The 25,050-nt window shown below is 40.0% G+C and overlaps 1 protein-coding gene across 1 annotated transcript in view; it reads right to left on the bottom strand.

Moving 5' to 3' along the window:
- The window catches only part of LOC111222749 (interleukin-1 receptor accessory protein-like 1), a 226,878-nt gene that overhangs the window by 103,503 nt on the left and 98,325 nt on the right, over positions 1–25,050 (bottom strand). Inside the window, exons 4-5 of the mRNA XM_022746585.1 lie at positions 20,826–21,012; positions 19,053–19,206 (exon numbers count right to left, since the gene is read on the bottom strand). Of these exons, the coding sequence (XP_022602306.1) occupies positions 19,053–19,206; positions 20,826–21,012 (341 nt within the window). The remainder of the gene's footprint in view (positions 1–19,052; positions 19,207–20,825; positions 21,013–25,050) is intronic.

The following is a 25,050-nucleotide window of genomic DNA, read 5'->3' as shown; positions in this document are numbered from 1 at the left end:
CTTCAAAGTGGCTAAAATTATAGTTCAGCAAAGCATGCACGTTCACTTACACCAAACCTAAAGAAGCAGGTTTCAGGCCTTTACTTATTTCCCGTATGTGCTCTGATCAGTTCTGGTCTGTTGAGGCTGCTGAGGGTAGTCAGTGAAGACACTGGTTTCTCTGTCTCCGTGGTGTGATTGTTGAACATCAGTGTAAAATGTTACTTCTAGAAAGAAGCCCTTCCTCTTTGATTCAAAGTGACACCAAACTCTGACTTTTAAAGATGACACTTTAGATCACCAGAGAAAAAAAAAGATATTAAGCTCCATTCAGCTGCATTGGAAAGATCTGGATATGACATTGTGTCATCTACATTTCCACAAAATCCAAAATCCCACTCATCTGACAATTCAAGCTCTAGCTCTTCTCCTGCTCAGATAGATATCCAATAAACTTGTTCTTTTCACATTGTTTTCTGTTTTATTACTACACATTCTGTGAATCCCTGAGTATGAAAATCAGTGTTAGAATCAAATGTGACTTGAATAATGTGACTGAGCACTCATGCAGTAAGACTGCAGCCTTTACTCCACATCTATCAGACTTCCCTCCCTCCAGCCTCCAGCCCGCTTGTTCCTCTCAACCCTTGCCAGTGACTGCTTGGTTTTGGTTGAACCCCTGCCTCATGCTGCTAAGTGCTCACTTGTGTAAATCAGTGACCTCCCACGCCCCAAGCACACAGCTTCAACCCCTCCAAAGCACACAGAAAAAAAGAAAACAAAACAGTTGGCATAGATGCTTCTTTACAATCTATTTATTATTGGTCTTGGTCGCCCATTCACTGAACTCGCCAACAAAAGTGACCGTCTGAACTGCCAGGCCACTATGAAAAAAACTGTGTCTATTTGACTTGAACTCTATTCCAACCTCCTCCTCCTCAGCTTGTTGCCAGTGGCCTGTTTAATTCCTGATTGGTGCCATTTCTGCACAGTGGCCCCCTATTGCTGAGCTATGAATCCCTCCTCCACCATGACTCCCATCCCCCTTCCTTCTCCCTTCCCCCACTGCCTCCCCCTTCCTTCCTCTCAACCCCTTTGCCAGTGGCCCTGCAAATCTCCGGAGGCAGGCAGTGCCAAACGTTCCAGCTGTTTAAACAGGTCAGCGGTTGGTGCCGGGTGCCAGCAGGGGTAGCTTTGCCATCGTGGTGCCCTACATCACTGGTTTGTGCTAACCTCCCTGGATCCGTTGACCCATAGGGAGCTGTGGGGCCCAAACTGTACTGGGGCTCAGCTGAGAGATGGTGGATTTACATACATTTCATTGCCTCAATCCTTTTCTCTGTTTCTGACTTTTGTATTGTTGAAAAGAAAAGGGTTTTAATGCTTGATGAAGATCAGAACTGTGTCATAAAAGCATGAAAATACACTAATTTAAGCTGGGAGTGTAAAACCACTTACTGTGCAAAACGATAGAACATCCATGAAAAAGGATGATCCAAAAGTGTGAACCTTTATTGATTCCACCTTTTAAATTCACTACAGTCTTCCAGGGCAAATGCCCTACACATAGAAGAGGGTAAGAGGGAGAGACATGTACGCATGATTTAAGCCTCTGGAAAACTGAGACATGGGTTTTGCAAAAATGGAGTGTAACTCATTACAGGGAAGCCATTTCTGATATTTTTTGTTCACAAAGCCACATTGTTATTCTACCAAGACGTGCTGGTAGAATTTCTGCACACAGCATTTATTCTACTTTCTGTTCCATTTAGTTCAAGATTTTAAATATTCTTTAAGGACGGAAAGACATTTGACAAAAAGCTCCTGCACACTGTCCTTCACACATGAAAATACTTCTAAAATAATGTTTCTCTCAATAGGACCCTTGTCAGCTTCTGATAATCTGACAAATCATTTCAATGTAAGGAGAATGACTTTTTTCTTTAAATTTCCATTAAAAAAAATTTCAACATACAGACTGAACAATATCAGATAGTAAAATACAAAATCACAGTTTCAACTCTTACAGGTCGAAGTAAAGATCACGTTTTATGTTTAGATTACAAAGTCACAGTGCAGAGTATTTAAAGAGGGAGCAGAGGAGAAGATGTAATATAAGCATATGCAATGGATGGTTTTGATCATGAGAATAGTATCAGAGTCGAGTGTAAAGTCAGTTTGATCAGAGCAGTTCCACATGCAGGTCGACTGCAGGTCTACAGTGTAAATGTAATGCAGGTAGAAGGCTGATGAATGTCAACTAAAGCAGAATCCTTAAATGTATAGAAGATCAGTTGATTGAGATTCTCACTGTAATGAACTGTCACTCACTAAAAGAGGACTCGATGACCTTGAGGGCTCCAATTGTTTATTTATTTGTTTATTTTACAAATGCAGTTGTCCAAACAGGCTGTCACGCTGAAGCAGGCATTAAAAACAAAGGAAATAGTGCATCTTAGTAGCTAGAAGATAAATGAAACCATACATGTGTGGGGCATTTTTAACAAATGTAACAGCAGGATGCTAAGCTCTATATTTCCCTGACCATATTTGGCCTCTAAGGGAAATGCATACAAGGACTGTACAGCAAACATGTTGCCCAGTAGAATTATGCAGGAACCCCTGTAGGCCAATAAGTACAGAACAGTGCTGCATTCATGTTAGGTGGACAAAAGAAAATCCATGTTTTACTCATAATAATAAGATCTTTCCTTGTTATTGTGACATCTTTTTCCTATTATAAAAGGATAAAATCAAATCTTTGTTGTTCTACAAAGATTCTTGCCATGCAGAACATCAAGTGATCTTTTCCCATTGTAAGATCTTCTCACATTCCACATTTTAATGGCATTTAATTGGTTTCATTTCTATGAGATCTTCATTGAATTATGTTGATCTTTGTTCGTTATTAACGGTTAAATGAGCTCCTCTTTTGTCATGAGAACTTTGCGTTTTAATATTTATCTCATAATAATGATATCACTGTTTTCATTGCATTGAAGGAATAAATCACCCAGTGCATAAGCTACAGAAAGATATGGCTGGATAAATTCAGTGCGATTGCTTAAAGCGAACGTTAAAGATTTGATTTTTCTTTGGCCACTCGGGGGCAGCAGAACAAGCTCAAAACACAACGCTGACATATTACCACCAGATAAAAATCTTATGGTGAAAAGATTAGCAAATAATTGTCTCTTTACACATCCAGCATAAACAGAGCAACATTCGGCTTCATTCGGAGCATTGTTTGTGTCCAGCTGACACATGTAAGTCCTATAGTTACTCTTCTTTTAGCTTTGTTTTGCTCTCCAACATGAAATGTTAATATGTTTAAAAGTGATAATCTTTCACTATAAAAATGGCAGATTTGAAAAACTTGTATTTGAGCTTGTTGACATGATGATGGCTCATACTAGACAAGGCATTAAAGTTTGTCTGTTGCCCTCATGCCCACTGTGGGTCACTGTAATGGTGCACATGCGGGTGCATCGACTATCCACAACATGAATGCACATAACACACAAACACAAGAGGGCAGTCAAATCAAAGCACTTCCGAATGTCACCAAGGGGGCACTTAGTGTTAATGATTGGCCTGCTCCTGTATGCATTGTAAGACATAGTTCATTGAAATTACAATCTAATTTAGACATGCTCCAGATCTGTCATAGAGAGAGCTGAGATGTATTAAATCTAGCTCTGCAAGCCCCATGTGAGCTGAATATGAATTAAGCATATTTGAAGTAGATGAGTGACTCCTCACTGAGTATATGGGGGTGGCTTCTCTCTCTCTCTCTCTCCCTCTCACACAAACACACACACAAACACACACACACACACACACACACACACACACACACACACACACACACACACACTCCTCGTCTAGCATGCTCTCTTTCATATCTCTGCATGTGGCAAACACATTTCGCCCACAGACGCAGCTGACCAGTCACCTCTTTCCCCCTTGTGGACCTGAGCCGCTCGCCCACAGACATTCCACATCAAAGTTAATTTCCGGACTTGTTCAGATGATCAAGCAGTATGTGAGTGAGGTCTTGGCTCTGCTGACCCGTGTGATGAGGCTTACTGCTGCGCACAGTGGACGGTGACACCAGCATGGGCAATCAGCACAGTGGGGCGCGTGTGTGTGCACGTGCGAATTTGCGATTTTTCTCAAAGCCTGACCTTATGCCTTTCTCACTGTTAAACACAATGGCATCAATCCTTTTGGGCCAAAGCGCGAGATCAGTTTTCACGATTGCAATCAATACGTCGCCCATAGATTCGTTCCAACCCACATATACAGTAATGATCACTCATGTTGGGCGGTGACGACTGTTTCAGCACAAGCGCAGGATTTTAATTGGCTGCTTTAGCTGTCAAGGAGTGCAGAGACCTTTTGATTTGGCCGGACTGTCACACGGTGAGCTTTAATTGGCCTGCGGACAAAACATGAGGGAAACACATTACCTGAAGTGCTCATGCATGAACCATCATAATTTATTACATTGACATTGTAGTCTGAAATGCCATTAAACTCAAAATGCCATTAAACTTTAAAATAAATTAAGAACTGATTGTGTTATGAGACTCTTAAGTACTCATCACTAAGTCCTCTATGTCTTTTGCTAGTAATATAAATCATTATATGTAGCAACTAAGTGGAAAGAAGAAAAAAACCGTAGAAGAAACAGAAGAGGAAACAGGATGGCAGACAGAGTAAACAGCTTCTGTAGAAGTTTGCCCATGGCAAAGAGCGGTCCAGTCTCCTCCAATAATACAAACGCACACGTCAGCAAGCCACAGACGACCTCCGCTAGGAGATACCTGAATGCAACTTGTTGACATGAAATAACCTCACCTGTGGAACACACATCACTGAAGAAAGGGCAGCAGGCTAAAGCCTCCATCTTTATTACTGTTACTTTTTCCCGAGTCTAGATGGGGAGGGGAAAAAAACGAAGGCACAAAGTGAAGCTGGAAACGTCCTTCTGTCACAGCTGTTATGTTGCAGCCATTACCTGTGTGAGGCTAATAAACAACAGATTTCATCTCAGCTGAAAATTTCCTCCCACCCTGTTTGACAGGTTGCTACTGGGATAAATGGACATTTACAGTATATGGCTTCTATGTACTTTACTGTAGCTGACAGCCAAATGGACACTGAAAAGCATGAATCATTCTTTAATTATCACTTTTGTAGTTCAATTCAACCATGACAACCACTTCTGAGGTGGTAACTGTGGAGCTGGCAAGGAAATGGCTTTGAACGGTCACCCCCATCACCCATCCACCCCCATAATGTTCTTCTCAATCTCTCATTGCAAACTCGCCGTCTTTATTTCTTTTTTCTAGAGAAACATTGTGCTCTCTCATAAATAAATAACACGCCTTGCAATGCTGCAAATACACCCCGAGTCACTGTTCTGCCCCTGCCCCCCTCCTTTTAAACTTCAGCATAAGCCCGCTTTAGTGCCATTAAAATAACTTGTCATGACAGTGTAGCCTGGGAGCAGTGCAATCAATTTCCATTACATCAAGGCCCAACTGGGCATCGCCACTGAACTAAGCACTGGTAAGCAATCTCCCTGACCGAGGGTGGTGTGTGTGGTGGTGTGTCTGTGTGTGTGTGCAGTACTAAGGGTGTGTGTCAGTGTGTGAAAGAGCAAGGACGGGTGACGTAGGGAGCAAGAGGATGTGCTTGACTTCACAAACACAAGCTTCCATTTTCCTCCACAAGTTCCCTGCTTTACCAATAGAGGAACGGAAATAATAATATTCTTTTTTTACATTCTCTATTCAGAGAGACCATTTGGGCTCTTGAAAACATTTTGGTCACGTTCCAAATAAAGAAACAAGCCTAATTTTCCATCATAACATCATGAGAAATTATCACCAGCTGAACAATTCAGACTCGTCTCGGTGCAATGAATCTCTCCCTGAAGTGATTTAGAATGCACCTTTTGTAAAAGACCAATCTGCAACTAATTAACATCAGAGTAATTTATGCCACAAAATTGATTTTTGCTCACTATAAATTATGCAAGAGTCCCATCCGCCGTCCCTTCCCACCGTCTTATCTCTCTGGTGGAATCAGTGGATTGACACGTGGCTGAAGTGTCCTTGATGGGGCATTTCTGTGAACGGCCGTAGATAGGGGCGGCAGGAGAAGAGGGGGAGAATACCTTCAGGCCGACGTATGTACTCGTGGCCTTGAGGGGAGCCACAAATCTAAAGTCATTTAAACTCAAGTATAGACACTTAAACACTGCATTTAAGTCAGGGAAACAACCTTTTAAACACTTTTAAACACATGATGATTCAAATTTTCGGTTTTCTAAAAGTCTTAACGTGATAAGTAATGTTGGATGTTCAACATCACTTACTGTGGGGTGGAATTACATTAACACTAGTTTAGCACTGATTTTCACATCTCCAAAAGCTAAGGCACTAAGTGAGCGCTAATTAGTAGAGTGAAGGCATTAATTATGTAACACGTCATCTTAATTAGCAATCCCAGATGTACGGTGTGTCAGAGGAGCATTTGTAAGCACAGTTTGCTAATTGATAGATATTTGACAAGATGCATGACAGCAGCCCACTGCAAAGGTGAAGGACGGTTCGGTATCCAAAATCAGCTGGAATAGCAGTGAACATCATTGTAGATGAATCATTGCAAGTAAGAGAAGTTGAGGGAACATTTCTATTTTCTCTATTATTCATTTGTATGATAATTTTTACTTATAATGTAAAAAGAGTAGGATAAATAAAAGTGCAGGAGAGATGTGGTGCAGGACTGAGGTGGAATTCAATTTATTATCTTATCTTTTCTGTGGTTCAGTTTCAGCTGTCGGAGGAAGCAATATTCATCAAAAGCATCATTATACCTGTCAAACTATGAGGAATATATCAAATAGCTGCCCACTATAAGTAATTAGAGCCTATAAGCTCTTGATCCCACTTTCATGCAGGGGGATTATTGTCAGGGATTCTGTCTTCCTTATAAAAAAACAGGCCAATCAATGTGCTGCAAGAGCAACACAGGCACCAGACCACCTGACCTTTTTGCATTTTTGCACCATCTGTTCAAACCAGCATCACATCTGTTGCTTGGTTTCACCTGCTCCATGAAGACCTCATCTCTTAGGCAGAGGTTTCAGTAAATATTCACTCAAAGCAGCTCTGGGTTCAGATTTACATATACAGGCTGATTTAATCACACATTCACAAAAAAAAAGCACAAGTGATATGTTATGAGGACACAGACAATGACGGCCAAGTGCACCTGCCATTTTTGTTGCCAATTTGGGTGCCCATGGGCACTATGCGCAAATGAGTTGGCAAATGTGGAATATACGGTAAATAGAGGAGGGTGTGATGATGAATCACTCTCAGCCAGTCAAATTATTTGTCCTATAATTTTGAATATCCGTACTTGTCACATATGATGGAGGAGTGTGCTGTTGCTGCTCCACCCGCCAACTCCACGTTCAAGTAACAAAAGACCAAATGTGACTAACTAAAGAATCTCCGTTACTTCACATGGCATGGAAGTCTAACATGTCCATTCACCACCCTTCCACACCTTTGATGGCAAGACACAGGTGCCATATGACATGCCTCAAACGTCTACACCCGTTGTTCTCTGCTGTATTTTAGCCCGTATGGCTCATGGGATATATTGCTGTTTTACTCCCTAGAACTTAAATGTGTCAACTCTCCAGGAAAGCTGTAACTTGATCACGTTCACTCCACAGATGTACACATACCAGCTATTGTACCCTGACTACGACTGCTGTCTGTATGGCATTTCACATATGTGCTCCAGGCTTCAACTGAGTGACTTGTACTTCTCTTTCTGCTTCATGACATGAAGGCGCACTACCAACTACCTTCAAGTGAATACTTCCATCGGACAAAAATGATCGCAAAGTCGCTCTATGTGAAGAGAATTTCTTCGGATACTTGGAGGCATAATGTGTCACTTACTCAAGTGACAAGAAAGATGGTATTCAGATAGTTTGGGCTGCTTCTGCAGCCCATGCTACTGTTGTCAAAACTGTAGGTGAAGAAAAAAATGTGGTCAGAAGAATGTGGTCCATGGATGTCTATTGTTAGCATGATTTACTGTGAATTACTTATCACCAGAAAACCAAAAATCAAATCCAATTTCATGGGACATCCCCTCCCATTCACTGTACAAGGTGTAAAAATACAAACATGATGCAACATAAATGCCAATGACACACAAACATGTGCCGCATGAAATATTCCCTGCATTGCTATGAAATGCTTTGTTGTGCCATGCCTGGTAATGACATGCACTGTACAGTAAGTCTACACATCTCTAACTCTCCATATACTTAGCACTTAAAATGCATTAAATCCTCCAGTCCACCCTTGCTAGCCCCATGTCCTAAATCGTGTGACAAAATGCCAAGGGAGATAGTCCTTTGTTTGCTTAAAACAGCATTTGTGCCCAGAAAGTGCCACCTCATCAAACAAGGGGACACTGATCAAAGTCATCTCACCTTGTGGAAAGCTGGCCAAGTCAAACTAATTCCTGGAGCTGGTCCTCGGCAGTTTGTTCATGGGGCTCATATCTGGCAGGCCAAGCCAAAAAACAGGCATCCAGAAACTCGTTGCCAATTACCCATCACTGTTTCATGGAAGCAAACAATGCAAACACTGTAGATGACCTCAGGATATAGAGGGATACAAACACAGGGAGATGGATTTCGCCAAGCTCTGAATCTATGAATGCCTTTATCTCAGGGATTCACAGTCAAATCATAATGTTGAACTCTCCCTTTCCCTGCAAATCAAAAAACACTTTTGACAGCTAGACACATATTTCAGAGAAATTACAGCATGAACTGATATGCAGTAACCAAGTAACCACTCCAGTCTGAGAACACCACACTCTGCACATGCTTCATGCTCAGATATTTTCTCTCCTGTGTCGCCCACTTCCTCCCCTGCTGTAAGCTCTGCAATCACATCTCCTGTGTGCTGCTCCTTTGATGGCGCCAGCAGGTGGAAACCCACCAGGATGCTGAGTGTGCACTACAGCATACACACACTCTGCTGCTGGATTGATCAGAGCGCAGGGTTGCGTTGGGTAGTGATGGCAGGGGAACACATAACAAACAGCCGGCAAAACCACAGGGGAATGGGGGCACCGGTGAGAACAAGGAGTTAAGGCAAACAGCTGGATACAGTGAAGAACTACGGCGCTGACTGGAGAATAGTTACGTGTGGAAAATTGAGAATATTTGATTAATCGATTAATCATTTACTAGAAGAATAAAACATATTATTAGGACATATTGATAATCAATTAACTGTTACATAATATGAGAATATGGTCCTTCTCTATGTTTTTGTAAACTGAATTTCTTTAGGTTTTTCTCATTTGTCTATTTCTTTAAACTTTAAACGTCCAAATTTAACTAGCTGTACAAATGTATGTCAAGAACAATCCCTCTCGAATGTTCAGATGTTCTGTTTCTGCTGTTTGACCTTAATGTTAGCAGATTTTAGTGCTCAGTCTCAAGTGTGATCGTGGTGTTTCTAAATGGATACATTTGCTGTTCAATTAAAATGTACCCTATCTCTATCTATCTATCTCTCTCTCTCTCTCTCTCTCTCTCTCTCTCTCTCTCTCTCTCTCTATATATATATATATATATATATATATATTCACACATGCATTATGAATAATATTGTTAAAAATTAATTGGGAGCTGTGATTTAACAAAAAGTTAATGATCCATCATGGGAAAGACAACATTTCACCACTGATCCTCGAAGCAGGTTTGATAAAGATTTCTCCAACTGATGCCTTCTGCAATTAAACTTGTGCAAGAAAATGTTTTATCTAAAAATACATGTGCCTCATCGACCTAAATCACAAATACGAGCCGCAACAGTCAAGAGTGCTCATTCTCCACCACAAACGAGACCCAATTATGTCATAAACCCAGATTAAATTCTGACATGTGATATGGTCAGTGCTGGGAAATCATCACTGTAGTACAATAAGTAATGAGTTGAAGTTGAGCAAAACACAAAACTTCCTTGTTAAAAATAAAATGGTCACATGGCTTTTAGGTAATAAATTCCAAAACTCTTTCAAAATAAGTCTTTCTTTCTAAAGTGCAAAGTTGCCAAGTGTAGGTCTCAGAAAAGCACTTTACAATGTTTTCACGGTTCTTACACTATTCTTAGTTGTGTCAAAGACTGTTTCACCAAGGGAAGAGTTCTCTGCTAAAATCCTCTCTGCTGAAGCTTTTGCCTGACCTCTATGTCTCTGTCTGAGTGGAGGTCAAGGACAGTTTATTAAAAGGAAAAAGCCTCAGGAAGAGACTGCTTGGAAAAACATCCACTTGCACTGAACATAAACAATATATGTCCTTGGTGACAGATTAAGGTCATTTTTTTCACTCTATATCTGGTTCACTGCTAAAAAACTGACAAACAAGTTCAAGCCTTGAGGAAAAAGCCATTTGCACATCGTCTTATTTTTCTCTCATTCTTTGATTTGTATTGGTCTCACTTATAAACCCTACATTCACACAGTTTTTTGTTCACTGAAGACCTCAGGTGGCAATACATAACAATGATTTCTGAATGGTGTTAACGTGGTTATGCTCTTTTGCAACAAGTCTTTCAATTTGGTGCCATAGTTGACTACACAATTTAGAAGGTGCCTGTAGAAGAATAAGAGAAAAAAAAGTCACTGTCAAAGTCGAGCTTGAGACCGCAGAGTGTCCATTATTGGTTGTAAAGGAAAGCCTCAGGTTCTGCCTCTCACCTGTGATTGATATTTGGTCTTGACTGTTGTGGCAGAGAGTAGTGGCAGTGGTGGGATGTGACAAATGGCGATACAGGGCTCAGGCAGAAAAAAGAGGTGATAAAAAGATGGTATCATAAATCTTAAAATACTAAAACTGTAATAACAAAAAAACCTTGACTTTTTAGATTTGGCATTGTGTTTTGCTTTATCCTGATGTATTGTTTGATGATTTAGCATATTCTTTCTAAGACAGACAAGAATAATAAGGTGTTACATGTGAATGACGTATCCTCAGAATTTCCCTCAGAGACCCTCACTCAGTAATTCATTCAGGAAAAGAAGCAGCAGGGCCACATGAAAAAAATCATTCCCACGAATCAAAAAGCCATCCGTCATGCTTTAAGAGCTCTTCGCTCAGATTTAAGTGCATTTCATAACAGCACATGTATTATAGCAGTAAACTCCTTGTGTCACCTTTGTTACAATTCTTCATTAATTCTACTCAGGTTCACCACTTAATGCTCTCATTCATTTTTTTCCTCTTGTGTAACATCGTCAACATGAATGTAGTTTGTTGTATATGGAGGGCAATAGTGATACAGTAATTTAATCTCCAATCAATATTTTTATATTAACAATGGATCAAATATCTTCAGAGATTTCTCTCACTGCTGGATGTGTAAATAGGCAACTGTTTGTTCACAAGTTCAAGAACAAAACACAAACAAACAAACAAAAGGTTTAAAAGATAGAGTGACTTGTGCTCCCTTATTTATCATGTATCAGGTACAGGTTTGAAGTCATTACATAATTCCTCAATAATGTGCCGATGACAACCGATTTAAGAAAGCGGTAGTAGAGTACCTAGCCAGCAGCCACATTAATTCAATAAGAAAACCTGTTACCTACCTAACATCAACAGCCTTATATTATTAGATTTTAATACTGATGCATTACTGGATTAGCAGCATTTTACTGTTGTAGCTGGTCAAGGAGAAGCTATTTTTAAAAGTGAAATAAAGGGGAAAAAGGAAACTGCAACACTGGCCTACTCAATATATAAATGTTGATGTTGGATGCAAAAATGCAAATTGTTTGATTTTTCTCTCTTTCTGCTAAAGTTTACTTTCTTTTAATCCTTGATCTGTTACTGTGCGTAGTTTTTATCTAAATGTAAATATAGATCATTAGTATTAAAAAGTCTCCTTTGTTTTGGAGGGGTTGCCCTTGATGTACATTTCCCTTTGACCACCTAGCTGGTTTATTTCAAATGTAGCTGGGTAACCTGTCATCAGCTGGCAAATACTGTATTTACAGTTATTTTTGTGCAAATTACATAGAAAATGAATGTAATAATGGAAATACTACTAAGAAAGCCAAGTAATTATAATAGCTCCATCACCCACACTATTAATGTGGGTCTGCACATTCAATATGCTATAGTAACTGCAGTGTGAGCTTTACAGTTTGGCAGGCGTGCACTCTTACACACAGACATATTGTGTCATTGAATACTTCCCTCCTCCTCATTTTCCCATCATGCTGTTGGATGTATCATCATGAGAGATAGAAACAAGCCCAGTCCAAGTGCCCATGGAAAAGCCAGAAGGTTAAAATAATACTCTGTAGCCCATTTCCACAGCAGCCAGATGTTTGAGTGACAATCTTAATTAATCCACTGAATTCCCACTGCGCTGGGATGTGTGGCGAGAACAGCACACATAAGAGCCAGCGCCACTGCTTCTGAACATTGTGAGGGTGTGAAGATCATAACGCCATGCCAAGGTTATGACATAAAAGCAGCCGTAAATGAAAATGAACCAAGCACTGAGATCCAGCAAGTGTCTGTGTGTATTTCTTAAAGGAAACATCCACAAATATAACTAATGGCTTCAAATCAATCAGAAAACACCAAAGACTTTCAAGTTTAACAAGTCAACATAATGCTTTGCTATAATAAATAACCCTCACTGAAGACTAAAAGGGTTGAAATGCACCATCGGCCACAGCGGGAGACGATGAATTCAAATCTCAGCGGACTTACAGAATAATGACAAGCTTCATTTTTATTCATAAGTATGTTCTCCCAATAAAGTGACAAAATATCAAAGATATGATATAATAATATATATATATATATAAAAGATGCAAAAATGAATAAAGCTCATTAAGCACCTGCTGATTACACAGAGTATCAAATTCACAAGAAGAAAAGGATTACTTTCTGAATCCACTCAGTGCTTCGTCTTCTCTTTTCCACCAGTACCTTTGCCTGATTAATTATCTTCCATCAATTAAAGGAGCAATTATATTTCAACCTCCTTCATATGCTAATGAGTCAACTCAGAGATGGGAGAGGAAATTGGTAATGGCCACCAAATCGTGCTGGCAGGAGATATGCTTTGCAGAATAGAGGTGTTGGAGAGGCACTAGCGTTACACTGAGCCGAAGAAGTAAACAGTTTATTAGGATAAACAAGGACATAGAGGCCGTGTTAAGATTTCAACATTCAACAAATGAGTTCATACTGTAAATGATTGAATACTGAATGGATATTTGAGGTTATTTAAACTCTACCGCTACTGTTGCTGTGCCACAAGCTCTCTGTGTTCCTCTCACTGCCACCACCAAAACAAACGCCACATTTATTTTTACTCAGCAAAACTAAAGTCATTTAGCTGCTCCTGGAGAACAATAGACTAGACTGAAGTATAAAAAAATCAATATGTTTCAGGTGTTACAGCATTCATCATGGTGACAGGATTGCATATCTTATAGAGTAATGACATCCAAGATATGCCAGGTCAGGATGCAAAAAACAATGATTCCAATATTGAAAAGAAAACAAACAAAAGTTTACTCTAAAACTTCTGATGCTCATACTGGAGGGACCTGTGGTTGTGAGAAGCTGGTTGTGTTTCTAAATGATGAGCTTGTTGCCTCAGTACTACTACTTTTTAATTTCAGCTTGTCGGCTTGCTAACACAGCATGGTACGGTAGCCTGAGCATCACTGTCTTGCTTTAAAGTCTAATTTACATAGTAAAATAGCAGGGCAGAATAATAAGTAGCATGACTCGCTGCACACACAAGATTTTTGATAAATGATTCTGCTGGCTAATTACTGCAAACCTTTGTTTCCATTTATCTGTTCACCTGTTAATATCTCTGGCACACTCCAATTCCAAGACCCAGTTCACACCTGTGATGTTAACATGTGATCTGTATCTTAATACATTACCTGGATAATGACATACACCCAGTGTTTATAAGCATTCTCATTATCTTGGTTCTCACCACAGCGTAATTCAACCTGGGATATTCTCGAGGGACTACGACCATGTGCAAAACAAGGGTCATGTGACAGTAAGACAGTCAAAGGAATACGTATGCTACTGAATAGGCTAATGTTATACTGTAAGAAGGTAATCACTGCCAGAGGAGAAGCTTGCCAGAAACAGTGCCCCAGGTCTTGCATGTCACTGTGGACCCTGAGACTTCCAAAGCAACGCTCCTGTATGAGCTCTACTTATTTCTTTCCTGTGGGGGAACCTTTCATCCGCAGCTTTTTGACTTTAAAGTAATGGGCTTTTATAGTTATTTTTTCTTCTGTATTGCATTTAGCAAACACATTTTTTTTCGAGTTTGTCCTTACTTGTCATGTTCCAAAAGAAGCTCAGTGAGAGTCACAAAAAGTCTTGTTCTCTACTTAAGTGTCATGTTCTAAACTTGTACCGGACTCCTGTTATTCTTTATTGTCTACGTTTGCAGAAAATAGCCTCTAGCTTACAAAAGCACAGCAGAAAACACATATCAAGGGAAAGGTTACCATCATTCAGGAGAAGTGGTTGAGCTGAGGAAGCAAAATAGTGCCTTTCATTTCCAACCAGTCAAGTCACTCTGCAATAATATTCAACAGTAAGCAAGTCACAGAAATAACATGGTGCTATCTGGCAAGAAACTACTGTTCAGTCAAGAGAAATTGGGTTTCAATGTGCTAGACTGAAAGACTGTCAAAAAGAGTGTTAAATGGGAATTGCTTTAAGCCATAAAGCTACTATAGTATCAGTTCTGTCTATTCAAAATGCTCAGACTTAAAGGACATGGAAAATATCATGCGGTTTGAAGGGAAATGCAGGGACATTTTATGTGAAGAGCTGTTTTCATGATTGTCTTGCCTGTGCATCTCAGGCTTTTTGGCTATTTAGATGCTCACGCTGTAAAGCACGCCCCTTCCCTTCATCAACCAAATACGCCTCATTGCATGCTGGTTCAAAATAAGAAAAGCTGGTTAACAACATCAGTCCCAGCTCATTAGCTACACTGACACTAAAGTTGCTGCTCCCCTGTATATCTATTTCATCACCATTCCTTTATTTTGCGGTGTTTAATCTAAGACATCAAACAGAGCACCTTACAAAGAACAAGAAGACATAAAACCCCAAATTTCATTTAAAATGAATGTCACTTCCAATCACTCAGCAAGGGAGCTCATTATGACTTTAGCTGTGCTCATTATAATCAAATGGAATCTGACCTTTTGTCCCATTGCACTGCTTTGAGAGGGGCTGTAGGCTGTTGATAAAGAGGGGAGTGACAAGGGTTCTGATGGTGAATTTGAATTATCTGTGGGAGATTGATAATATGACATAAAAGTCCATGTATACTTATTCTAGATAAAAAAAGAAAGCATGCTGATAGAAAGGTCAGGTCTTTGTGGAATACTTAAATCCCTTTTCCTCAGCAGGAATATAATGAAATGTAACATAATGAGCAGCTATTATCACAGGTTCTGCTTTTGTTTCCACTCTTCTCCACCGTCTTTGTGTGTGTGTGTTGTGTGTGTGTTGTGTGTGTGTGTGTGTGTGTGTGTTGGGGGGGGGGTGTCTGTTGAACTAAACTTTGGCATTGCTGAAGAGGAGGTACTGAATGCAAGTTCCAGGTAAGGTAAGAAGATGCCAGCAGTGCTGTCAAGTGATTCACCAAACAGACGCGTTGTCAACATTAGTGACTACAATTAACAAGTCAGTATCATCAGTCACAATTTGACTACTTCACCTGTATTGACCAAGACAACCAATGCTTTACAAAGATGTCCAGGCTCTGCCTGGTATTTGGGAAGAGGAGGTCATTAACAATGACCTGGAGTCAGCGGTTTGAAATGAAAGGTGTACGAGAAGATTTCTCAGTATTTGGCAAAGGTGGGGACAACAGACAGTCAAACTGAGCTGGGACAATTTTTAAGATGAAACAATGTTAAAAATATGGGATCACAAAGCAGTGGTGCAAAGTGAAAAGCTACAGAGTGGTTTGATAGCATTTTCCAGCAGTGCCCTTTGATTTTGCGTTGGCATATGAACCCTACACAGTATATAAGATAACAATTAATAACAAAATCAACCCAACTGAGCACTTGTGGGACAGACAATGTAAGAAATAACTGACACTGTCTGTCCCACAAGCATTCAGTTTGCTTACAAAACAGCACATAAAAATTGCAAAGTCATGGCTTTTGCATTTTTATCTGCATATACTCACATTGCCCAATTTTTAAATTACTGTGGAAACACATGAATTAACCTTGTACCAAAGTCTCACAAGTTTCTTACACAACAATTAACCTTGTTACAAAACCTCACAAGTTTCTTACAAGTTTAGGTCATGGGTTGTAAAGTTCCACTACACAGACTACTAGATGCAGTATGAGTATACTCTAGGTTACTATTGGACACTGGTCTTGCTAGAACAGTTTTTTTTCCTTTATAGTTCTCTTATGATGTACTTGTTCAATTTCACAGTTCTTCTCACTGGCCCTCTAGATGGGTATATAATGGGGATAAATGGCTGACAATTTCCTGAACAATTGAACCCTAGAATGGTTATTATCATGATAAATTGTGAAAATTAGACAAAACTTGGGTGTTTTGCACACAAAAGTAATGAATATTAAAACTAGTGGAGGACACTGATTCAGTATAAAGCAGTGGATGCATCTATTATTTGTTTACAATAAGCACATCAAAGTTCAAGGTGTTTAGAAGTGGAGATGAACCCTAAACACTATGGAGTTCTTTCCAAGAACAAAATCCCCTTCCTTATAGGATGTGATGTGTTTCATGTGTACTGAAGCAGTGACAGCAGACAGGAAAAGAAGATAGATCAAAAGAACTGGGTAGTTAGCAAGATCAGTGCAGCCACTATGGCTGTACAAAAGAAAACGCTGCGTACGAAAACTCAAAACTTCTTCAATCGAAGACAGTAAATAAAGAAATAAATGCCAAAACTCAAAGGAAAGCAATTCTGCCTAAAAGGAAAGCAACCAAGCCAAAAAACAGAATTAACACTGGCATTGCTTTCTAAAGATAAAAGGCACTCCATATTCAGAAAGAACAATGGGAATTTTTGTTATACTTTGTTGCCTCTAGGAAAAATAGCATCTTTTAACATACAGTCACGTTTAAGGTGAAATGTTTTATTTGCATCTCTGCATCCTAAAAGACACATTTAAGTATATCAATAAACTACTGATCTACTGCCTCTGTGGAATTAGACCTAAGAATCAATGTACTGCAAAGGTTTGTGCCTTTTTCTGAACAAAACTTATAGTAAATTATAGAAGTGATGGAGAAAATTCTGCCAAAAAAGCAATTACTTCCTTTTCTTTCGCACATACTGACAACTTCATCTTAAACCAAACTATGAAATAAAATTGACACATATCCATCCATTTATTTTCTATACTGCTTACAGGCTGTGAGAGCTGGAGCCTATCACTGAGCGTGAGCGAGGGTACATCCTGGACAGGCTGCCAGTCTATCATAAAACTAAAAAGAGACACATTCACACCTACAGGCAGACTGGGAATGAGTGTAAACCCACACAGTCACAGGTGGAGGAGTCTATTTCTTTCAACAAAAAAAAAATCACAAATGCTGTTTCTACTGCCGTGGTCCAATCATCAATCATCTTTTGCCACCTGTTTTGAAATGCTGAATGTCTCCAAAGTAGATAGAGAGATTAAGACTATTCCCCTCGGATGACATTTTGAGGTTGGTGAGAAAATGATTTACGACTTAACTCGGCCTTCACTGGAGTCTGTCTTTGTCTCTTTAAAAGGACTATAAAATGTAATCAGGTAGCAGTTAACAGCCAACACTTTGTCTGACCCTCACACCCACAATGTGTGATGGCAGCCGCGCTGAAACACAACAGCCCCTCTATCCTCTTCACTTCTCTCTGTTTTGTTTCAGTCTGCGTCATCCTGCATTTGTTCCTATCCTTGAAGACATGAGCCACCACAGGAAGGGTGAGCTCAGCCAAATGAGTCAGAGAGAGGAGAAGCTGTTGTGAAACTGAACAAAGCAGGAACACATTTACTCAAACAAACGTGAGCTCTACTTTTACAGGGACATTTTATAATGGAGCAGATCTGTAATATAGGACGATTTTAAATCTGGCACGTGATAAGGCCCTGAAACAAGAAGTCTTGTTTCTCTTATGATTCATTTTGTTGCAGTTAAATTAACACTATTAAAATACTAATTTTAGTCAATATCAGCTCTGTGTTGCTGTTTACTGATCCCAAATTTAAAGTGATATCACTCAGCAAAACTACCAGAACAACCTCCAGTCAGATAAGCTAAAAAAACCAAAAAGAAGTGTGTATAATTAAGTTGTAAATTTAGGGTTCTCCCTATCCACAGCGCCTGCTGTGTCAACCTTGGCTGTGACAGTGTCAGTGGCAAGCAATCTGTCACCCACTTTAGGTTCAGGCTTAAATATTTCAACAGCCTTAAGAAAAAGTGCTGAAGTGGCTCTGTGTGAATTCCTCTACTTAGCAATTAAAGCAGCCTGGAATTCACAGAGACAGCTCCACTATTGGCAAAGGGCGCAGAGATCAGCTTAAAAAACTTAATTTTTTTAACAACAACGACAACAACCTGAAGCCTTTTTTTTTTTTTTCTTTTTGCTGGATCACAGTGTAAAAAAAACACAATCTGTAAAGACACTCACCACACACAGTGCACAAAGGCGTATGCAACGAGGACATTCTTTTGTGGAAATGCTTCTATTTTTAAACATATTAATAAAAATAAACTTGCATTGAGGCTTTAGGTGTGATGTTCTTTTTTTCTGTTACAAGCACCGAAGCAATTCAAGCTCTTTGTACCTCTTACACTAAAATACCCACAGTGTAAGATATCAACAAAAGTAAGCAGAGATAACTCTGAAGTCAAAGATTGTGTAGCACTGAAGAAATGACTATTTTCTTACCTGTGACTGATAACTCAGTAGTCCTCCGAACCACAAAGTTCCCAAACTGCAATTCGCAGGTGTAATTCCCAATGTCATCTTCCCGTACTTCCTTGATGGACAGAGTGTCCCTCCTCCTTTCTATGGTTTGTCTCCACTGCTTTGGCTTGCATTCCTTTATTCAAACGAGCATGGGGATACAGAATGTTAAAAATGAAGCAAATACACTGATTTAGTTTTACTGTCGGCTTCCAATTGTAGCTGCTGTTTGAAATGTACAAAAAACTCTAATCATTAGCAACAGAGACGAGACATTATTTGTTTCATCTTAAGCATATTGAATGAAAAAAGGGTAAATCCATAGAGGGCTCTTTGTAACTAAACTGTCATGAAGCACTACAGTAGCTTTCCACACAGTCATACGTCATGGTGGAGAGGCCTCAAGCTCTCCCCAAATTATGCTAAATTAGTTTGGTGCACCGCTGTTGCCCAGACTCTAATACTTTGTTAACTGGGATTTATGAGGTTGAATGGCTTTGCGTTTATCATTCTGAGACAAGACAACATTACTGGATCGGGTTGCAATAAATGTTTCATTTCATAAAACCTACCGGTACTAAGTTTATGTGTGAAGTCCTTTCTAGTTTCTAGTAGCAATTTACTTAATTGGGTTGCACCATGAATCTTTAAGAAAAGTGACATGAATTGCAACTATTCAGGCATATGAAGTTTGTCATTAATGATTGGTTTTGATTTCTGATGTGATAGCCAACGACAAGCCTGTGATGCATGTTCACAATGGATTTAGAGAATTATCACCAGTGTGTATTTGTATTGATAGAGGGCACTGTTCGTCAAAATAGAAAATAGTACAGCTAAATTCCTGATTGTGTACATTTAAATCTAATGCAATGCAGTCCTGAGCAATTCTTGTGGTTATATTATAGTTAGATATGAACTCAAACTTGGTCTTGGTGGAGCACTAGAGCTTCGGTCTTTTGGTCTTGACTCCATCTTTAACCAATTTGAACATTTCAGTCTTGGGTCAGATTCAACGACTTCCACCAGCAGTCGGGCTAAAAACGACCCAAAGGACACTGCACAATACACAACAATGTAAGGTATAAAATGGATCCCTACAGCATACTATTATGTAGCTGGTGCATAAGTATGGCCTTCCATAGACAGTCAGGGCCTTTCAGATTTTGGGCCACAGAACACCTGAGGCAAAGGAAACTGGGGCATTGTGGGTTTGGTTTCAAACTGTGGTCCAAGACAGGCCACCCAGAATTCAACCAGCCCCACTGACAAAGTGAGAGCCAATAACTAGAGGGTGTGGAGCCCACAGCACACTTTCACGTTTGATAAATTGGCCCCCGAGCTTCACATAACAGCTCTGTCAAAGTGGCCTGTATTTGAGGTCTGACTGGGTCAGTTACACTGTGGACGCTCCATGAGGAGGAAGAGAAAGTTTAAGTCCATGAATACAGTGAATAGATTTATTTTTGTAGGATATACAGTATATATATATTATCTTGATGCTTTTAGTTTCAGAAGTCTAGAGATGAGATGGTATTTGAAGCTAATTAGATTTGAATATAGCTGATATTAACAAGGTTATTCTTCAAATAAATTACTAAATTCCCTGTGTAGCTTTTTAATTTTAAAGTGGCAGAGAAAATCCTTTGTTTAGACAACATCTCTCTTTTCTCCCTGTTAAAGAAAAAAAGAACACAACGACCAAAAACATCTTAATTATTTGTGCAAACAACAAATAAAACAGGTGCATCTTACCTTGTACCATACAATCTCTGGCTCCACTCCCGGCTGTATATAATCCTCAATGCCTGGGCAGGTAATGTCTTTGCTTTTGCTTAGTTCAGCCTTCTCAAAGAACCTCATTTTGGAGTTGTAGCAGAGGTCTGTGTCGTTTTCTGCCACTGTGAGCGACATGGACACCTTCATGCAATACGTTGAGTTCCTGCAAAAACACAAAGATGATGAATCAGTCCAAGAAATAAATGAGTTTTTATCATATGGAAGTCTTGCAGCAAACAAAAGCTACCAGCAGTCCATCTCTGGCTTCAAAGAAACTCAGGGTCTGTTCCACAATGCTCATTCCTCAGATTCCATGTGAATTACTAATTTCAGCAGAAGATAGAAAGAAACCTTTCTTTGGAAAATCATTTTCACATTTTATGTCACATTTATTTTTGGCAAAAACCAACCAACCAAACACACACACACACACACACACACACACACACACACACACACACACATACATGTATTGCTTACATGTGTGTACAAGAGGCAGGGACATGGGTGGTAATATGGAGCGACAGCTTTGAATGTCAACAGCACTTGAAGATTGATTGAGCCTTTTGTTTTCACGTGTTAAGCAGATACAGAGCTAGCTAGCAGAAAATTACTTGCTACAATTGATGTACTGTAACTGCTCAGGTCATATACATAAAGAAGAGAATTTATAATGCAAGGGAAAGGGGGTGTAAAATGCAAGATTACTTGTAATGTTTGGAGACTACATGCTTGCCTGGGCCCACAGATACTGATGAGTATTCATCCAGTGGAAAAAACATTTCATTTCACTGCTTGGTATTGTAGTATACCTACAGTGATATGTGTTGCCCCTCCATTGGGAACACTTGTCTTTCAATGTTAAACAAATCTGGGATCCAGATCAGATTTAGCCCGGCCCTGCAGAGTGATGCTCCACTGCCATAAAAGGGGAACATACGGCTGCTAGGCATCTACAGCGGTCCTGTTTGGAGATTGGATCTCCTGCTTGAATAATTCTTAAGAGAACATGGGAATCAATGAACACATTGAGTCCCTGTGAATGTTGTGCTATTTGAAGGAGGGGAGCTGAAGCAGAGGTCCTTGATGATCAATGAATTCAATAAGAGCACCTTTTCTTCGCTAAAACTGTCTAATAAGACTGTCACGTTTGACAAGTACTATGGCCTGACTGCAGTAAATCCCTCCTGGTTAAAAGACCAAACAAATTGGCAGTGTTTAGGAAAATCTCATTGCTAATTTTCCAACTAAAGCTGGTTACACAAATTGAGCTGAACCAACAAACAATTACAAACATGTTAAATCCTTACATAATTGCGCAGCATTAGCTGCTTTGTGGATTAGTACAACACACACTGGTCTTCGCTACAGTGGCGGAAAACAATCCCTCGCCCTTCGAACTGGCCAGTGCCATGCTCTGCGCTTACAGTAAGTGTGCCATTTTCATGAAGCTCGGATGCAAATGTGACATGATGTGGAGATTATCCCAGACAACTTCTACCAGATGGACACCTGTGCAAATGAGATCCCACGGGTGCGCTCTCTTCCCTGTTAAATATTCTGGGCAGCACTGATAAACTCGCCCGCTGGAAGAGAGTGAGAGAGAGACAGAGGGAGAGAATTGTGTCATCTGCTCCGCATGAGTGATCGATGGTGTGGGCCAACACTTTGTCCTACAATGTCTTTCCAACATTTCACATCCATCACGATGCCTTTTGAGCCTGAAGAGCCAGGTGATCTCTTGACTATTCACTAAGCAGGTGTAATATTCATGAAGCCTATGCAAAGCAAGTAAGCGAGAAAACTATCCGACTGCTGCACACTCCAGAGACCTCACTGTTTACTACGCACTGAGCATTCAACGCTTGTGGAACTCTGCGTACTGCAGATACAGTGATAACAAGCTAGGTGATACCATGGCATTAATGGGTGAGGATGTCTGTCAAAATGTGTCAAACTGAAGGGGATATGCAATGTCGTGGCAATGATAGATAACATCCTGCATACATCAACTTAGAGAAGTGTGAGGCTGACAGCTACTGTATATGGCTGGAGGGCAGGCAGAGGACTTGAGCTGCACTATGCAGCAAATGCAGAGAAATTATGTGCAACGGTCAGTTCAGAGTTAAGCAGCCTTCTGAAAGGATTATGATTGGCTATGTGAAAATATACCAGACTCTCTTTACTGAAGACACTCATGGGATTTTGCATTGGTTAAATTTATGGGTTCATTTATAGATGCAGCCATTGCTACATTCAGAGTTAGATCCCTCCTAATCACATAAGAAACAAACCATATACCCAACCATCTAATACATATTTTCTTCTTTTATTTTATTGACTGTCAGTGGATCTACCCACAGAGATGAACACCAGATGGAACCTGCCCTACAACTCAGCAAGTGTTCGCTCTGATATTAAATAATAGGGATCAGAATTGATTTGAAATTCTCCTGGGAATCCATGGCACCTGTGGGGAAATTAATGAACTAACTTAATGAATCTCTTAATTAAAATAACTCCTCTCTAATAGAAATTGGATGATGAAATAATTGCTGATTACTCATTAGAGCTCACATTCAACTAACAATAATGTTCTTGGAGAACTGTCTCAGTATAAAGCGGATGTCACAGGGTGAGAGGTCCAAAGATTAAAGGTTGCCTCGGCATGCTGTCATTACAGGGCAGAGAAGGATACCAATCCACAGATATCAACCCTATAGAGATTTAATATAGCATGTAATGCAGTACAGTAACATTGAGGTCACAACTCAGGATTTTTTTAGTATTTAAATAGAGATTTACCTTGGTGCAGCTTTCAATACAATGTATTCTGTAATAAAAAAGTTCCTTGCTATGTGTATTTACAGAACATGACTTTGATTCTCACTGTCTGAAACTACTTATTTATTTAATTTATTATCTTTTAAATGTCATGTCTAGGAGACAAGAAAAGCTACTGAACTGCTGAAAAATGAAAACTGTGTGTCAGCCTATTTTGAGAAGATTGTCATTGTTAATATGGCAGCATCCCAACTGTCTCATCAGCATTCAGAAAAAGGTTAAGCCCTTTCTTCGTCCAACCATGCACAACCTCCATCACTGCAGCATTTTGAAAAAATAACACAGATGTGTTCCTACGGTAATCAGGGCATCAGGCACAGTAGAAATACTGCTAACATCTGCCAAGTCATTACCCTGTCCCTTATTAGCACCATATGTGTATAGATTTGTGTGTCTCGAGCATGCAGCATTGGAGTTAAGCACTTAACTGTAAATTCAAGGCCAGTTTAAACCAGTTTAAAATCAAAGATAGGAGCCCTAACTGACACCAGAACAGGGCTCTCTCTTAAAATAATCCTTAATTCTTTATATAATTGTTAAATGTTTTGCAGTGCTTGAGTCAAACTTTTGATGTTTTAACAGCGGTGACAAAGAGTGCTGTTGCTGTTGGGCTGAGATGTGGTGCCTGAGAGAACCATGATTCATACCGTTTTCATCAAACTAGTGACCCCTCATGTCCTGTGTAGGAGCATTTCCTTTGTTTTCTTTATCAGATTGTTGTTTATTGTGATTTTTCCTTTAAACCATCAAGATTTTTGATAATCCTAATATTTGAGATTAGGCTCAAGTATTACATTTCTGGACACAGGTGTAACTTATAGCATGTGCAACAGCTTCCATACAGTGTGTCAATGTCCATTACATCAGCCCTCAGTAGTGCTGTACTACCTTCCCTGTCCACATTAAGCCAAGATGAACCCAGACCAAGACAGGGCTGGCCCAGTTATCCTAAATCAGTATTTTATGGTCCCTGTATTATTTATGGCCAGAGCGAAGGTCATAGTGAGCAGTGGGAAGACTGGGTCTCCTACCTGTAGCACCCGCTCATAACTCACCTGTCAACTGTAGCACCAAGCCCAGGATGATAAAGCACCCCGGCTCCCTAAATCTGACTGTGGGCCAACTTGCTCCTACTTAGCCCCTGTCTAAGAGTGTGGCACTTGTCTGCCATGCTGGAACAACCAACTCCGGCCTCAATTATAATCCATACTACTCTCTCTTTCCCTCTCTCTTTCTCTCTCTCCCTCCCTCCCTCCGGTCATGGTTCATCTCTGTCCCTGCCTTCACCCGCCCAGTCGCCCTTTTCTCTCCTGTCTTGTAGTACACGATTTCTCAGGGAGGAACACACACCTCTGTG

This window comes from Seriola dumerili, unplaced genomic scaffold, assembly GCF_002260705.1.
Source record: "Seriola dumerili isolate Sdu_G_001 unplaced genomic scaffold, Sdu_1.0 BDQW01000105.1, whole genome shotgun sequence".
NCBI classification, from domain to species: domain Eukaryota; kingdom Metazoa; phylum Chordata; class Actinopteri; order Carangiformes; family Carangidae; genus Seriola; species Seriola dumerili.
Note: the sequence above shows the minus strand (reverse complement) of the source record. Positions and strands in the feature narration are given on the sequence as shown.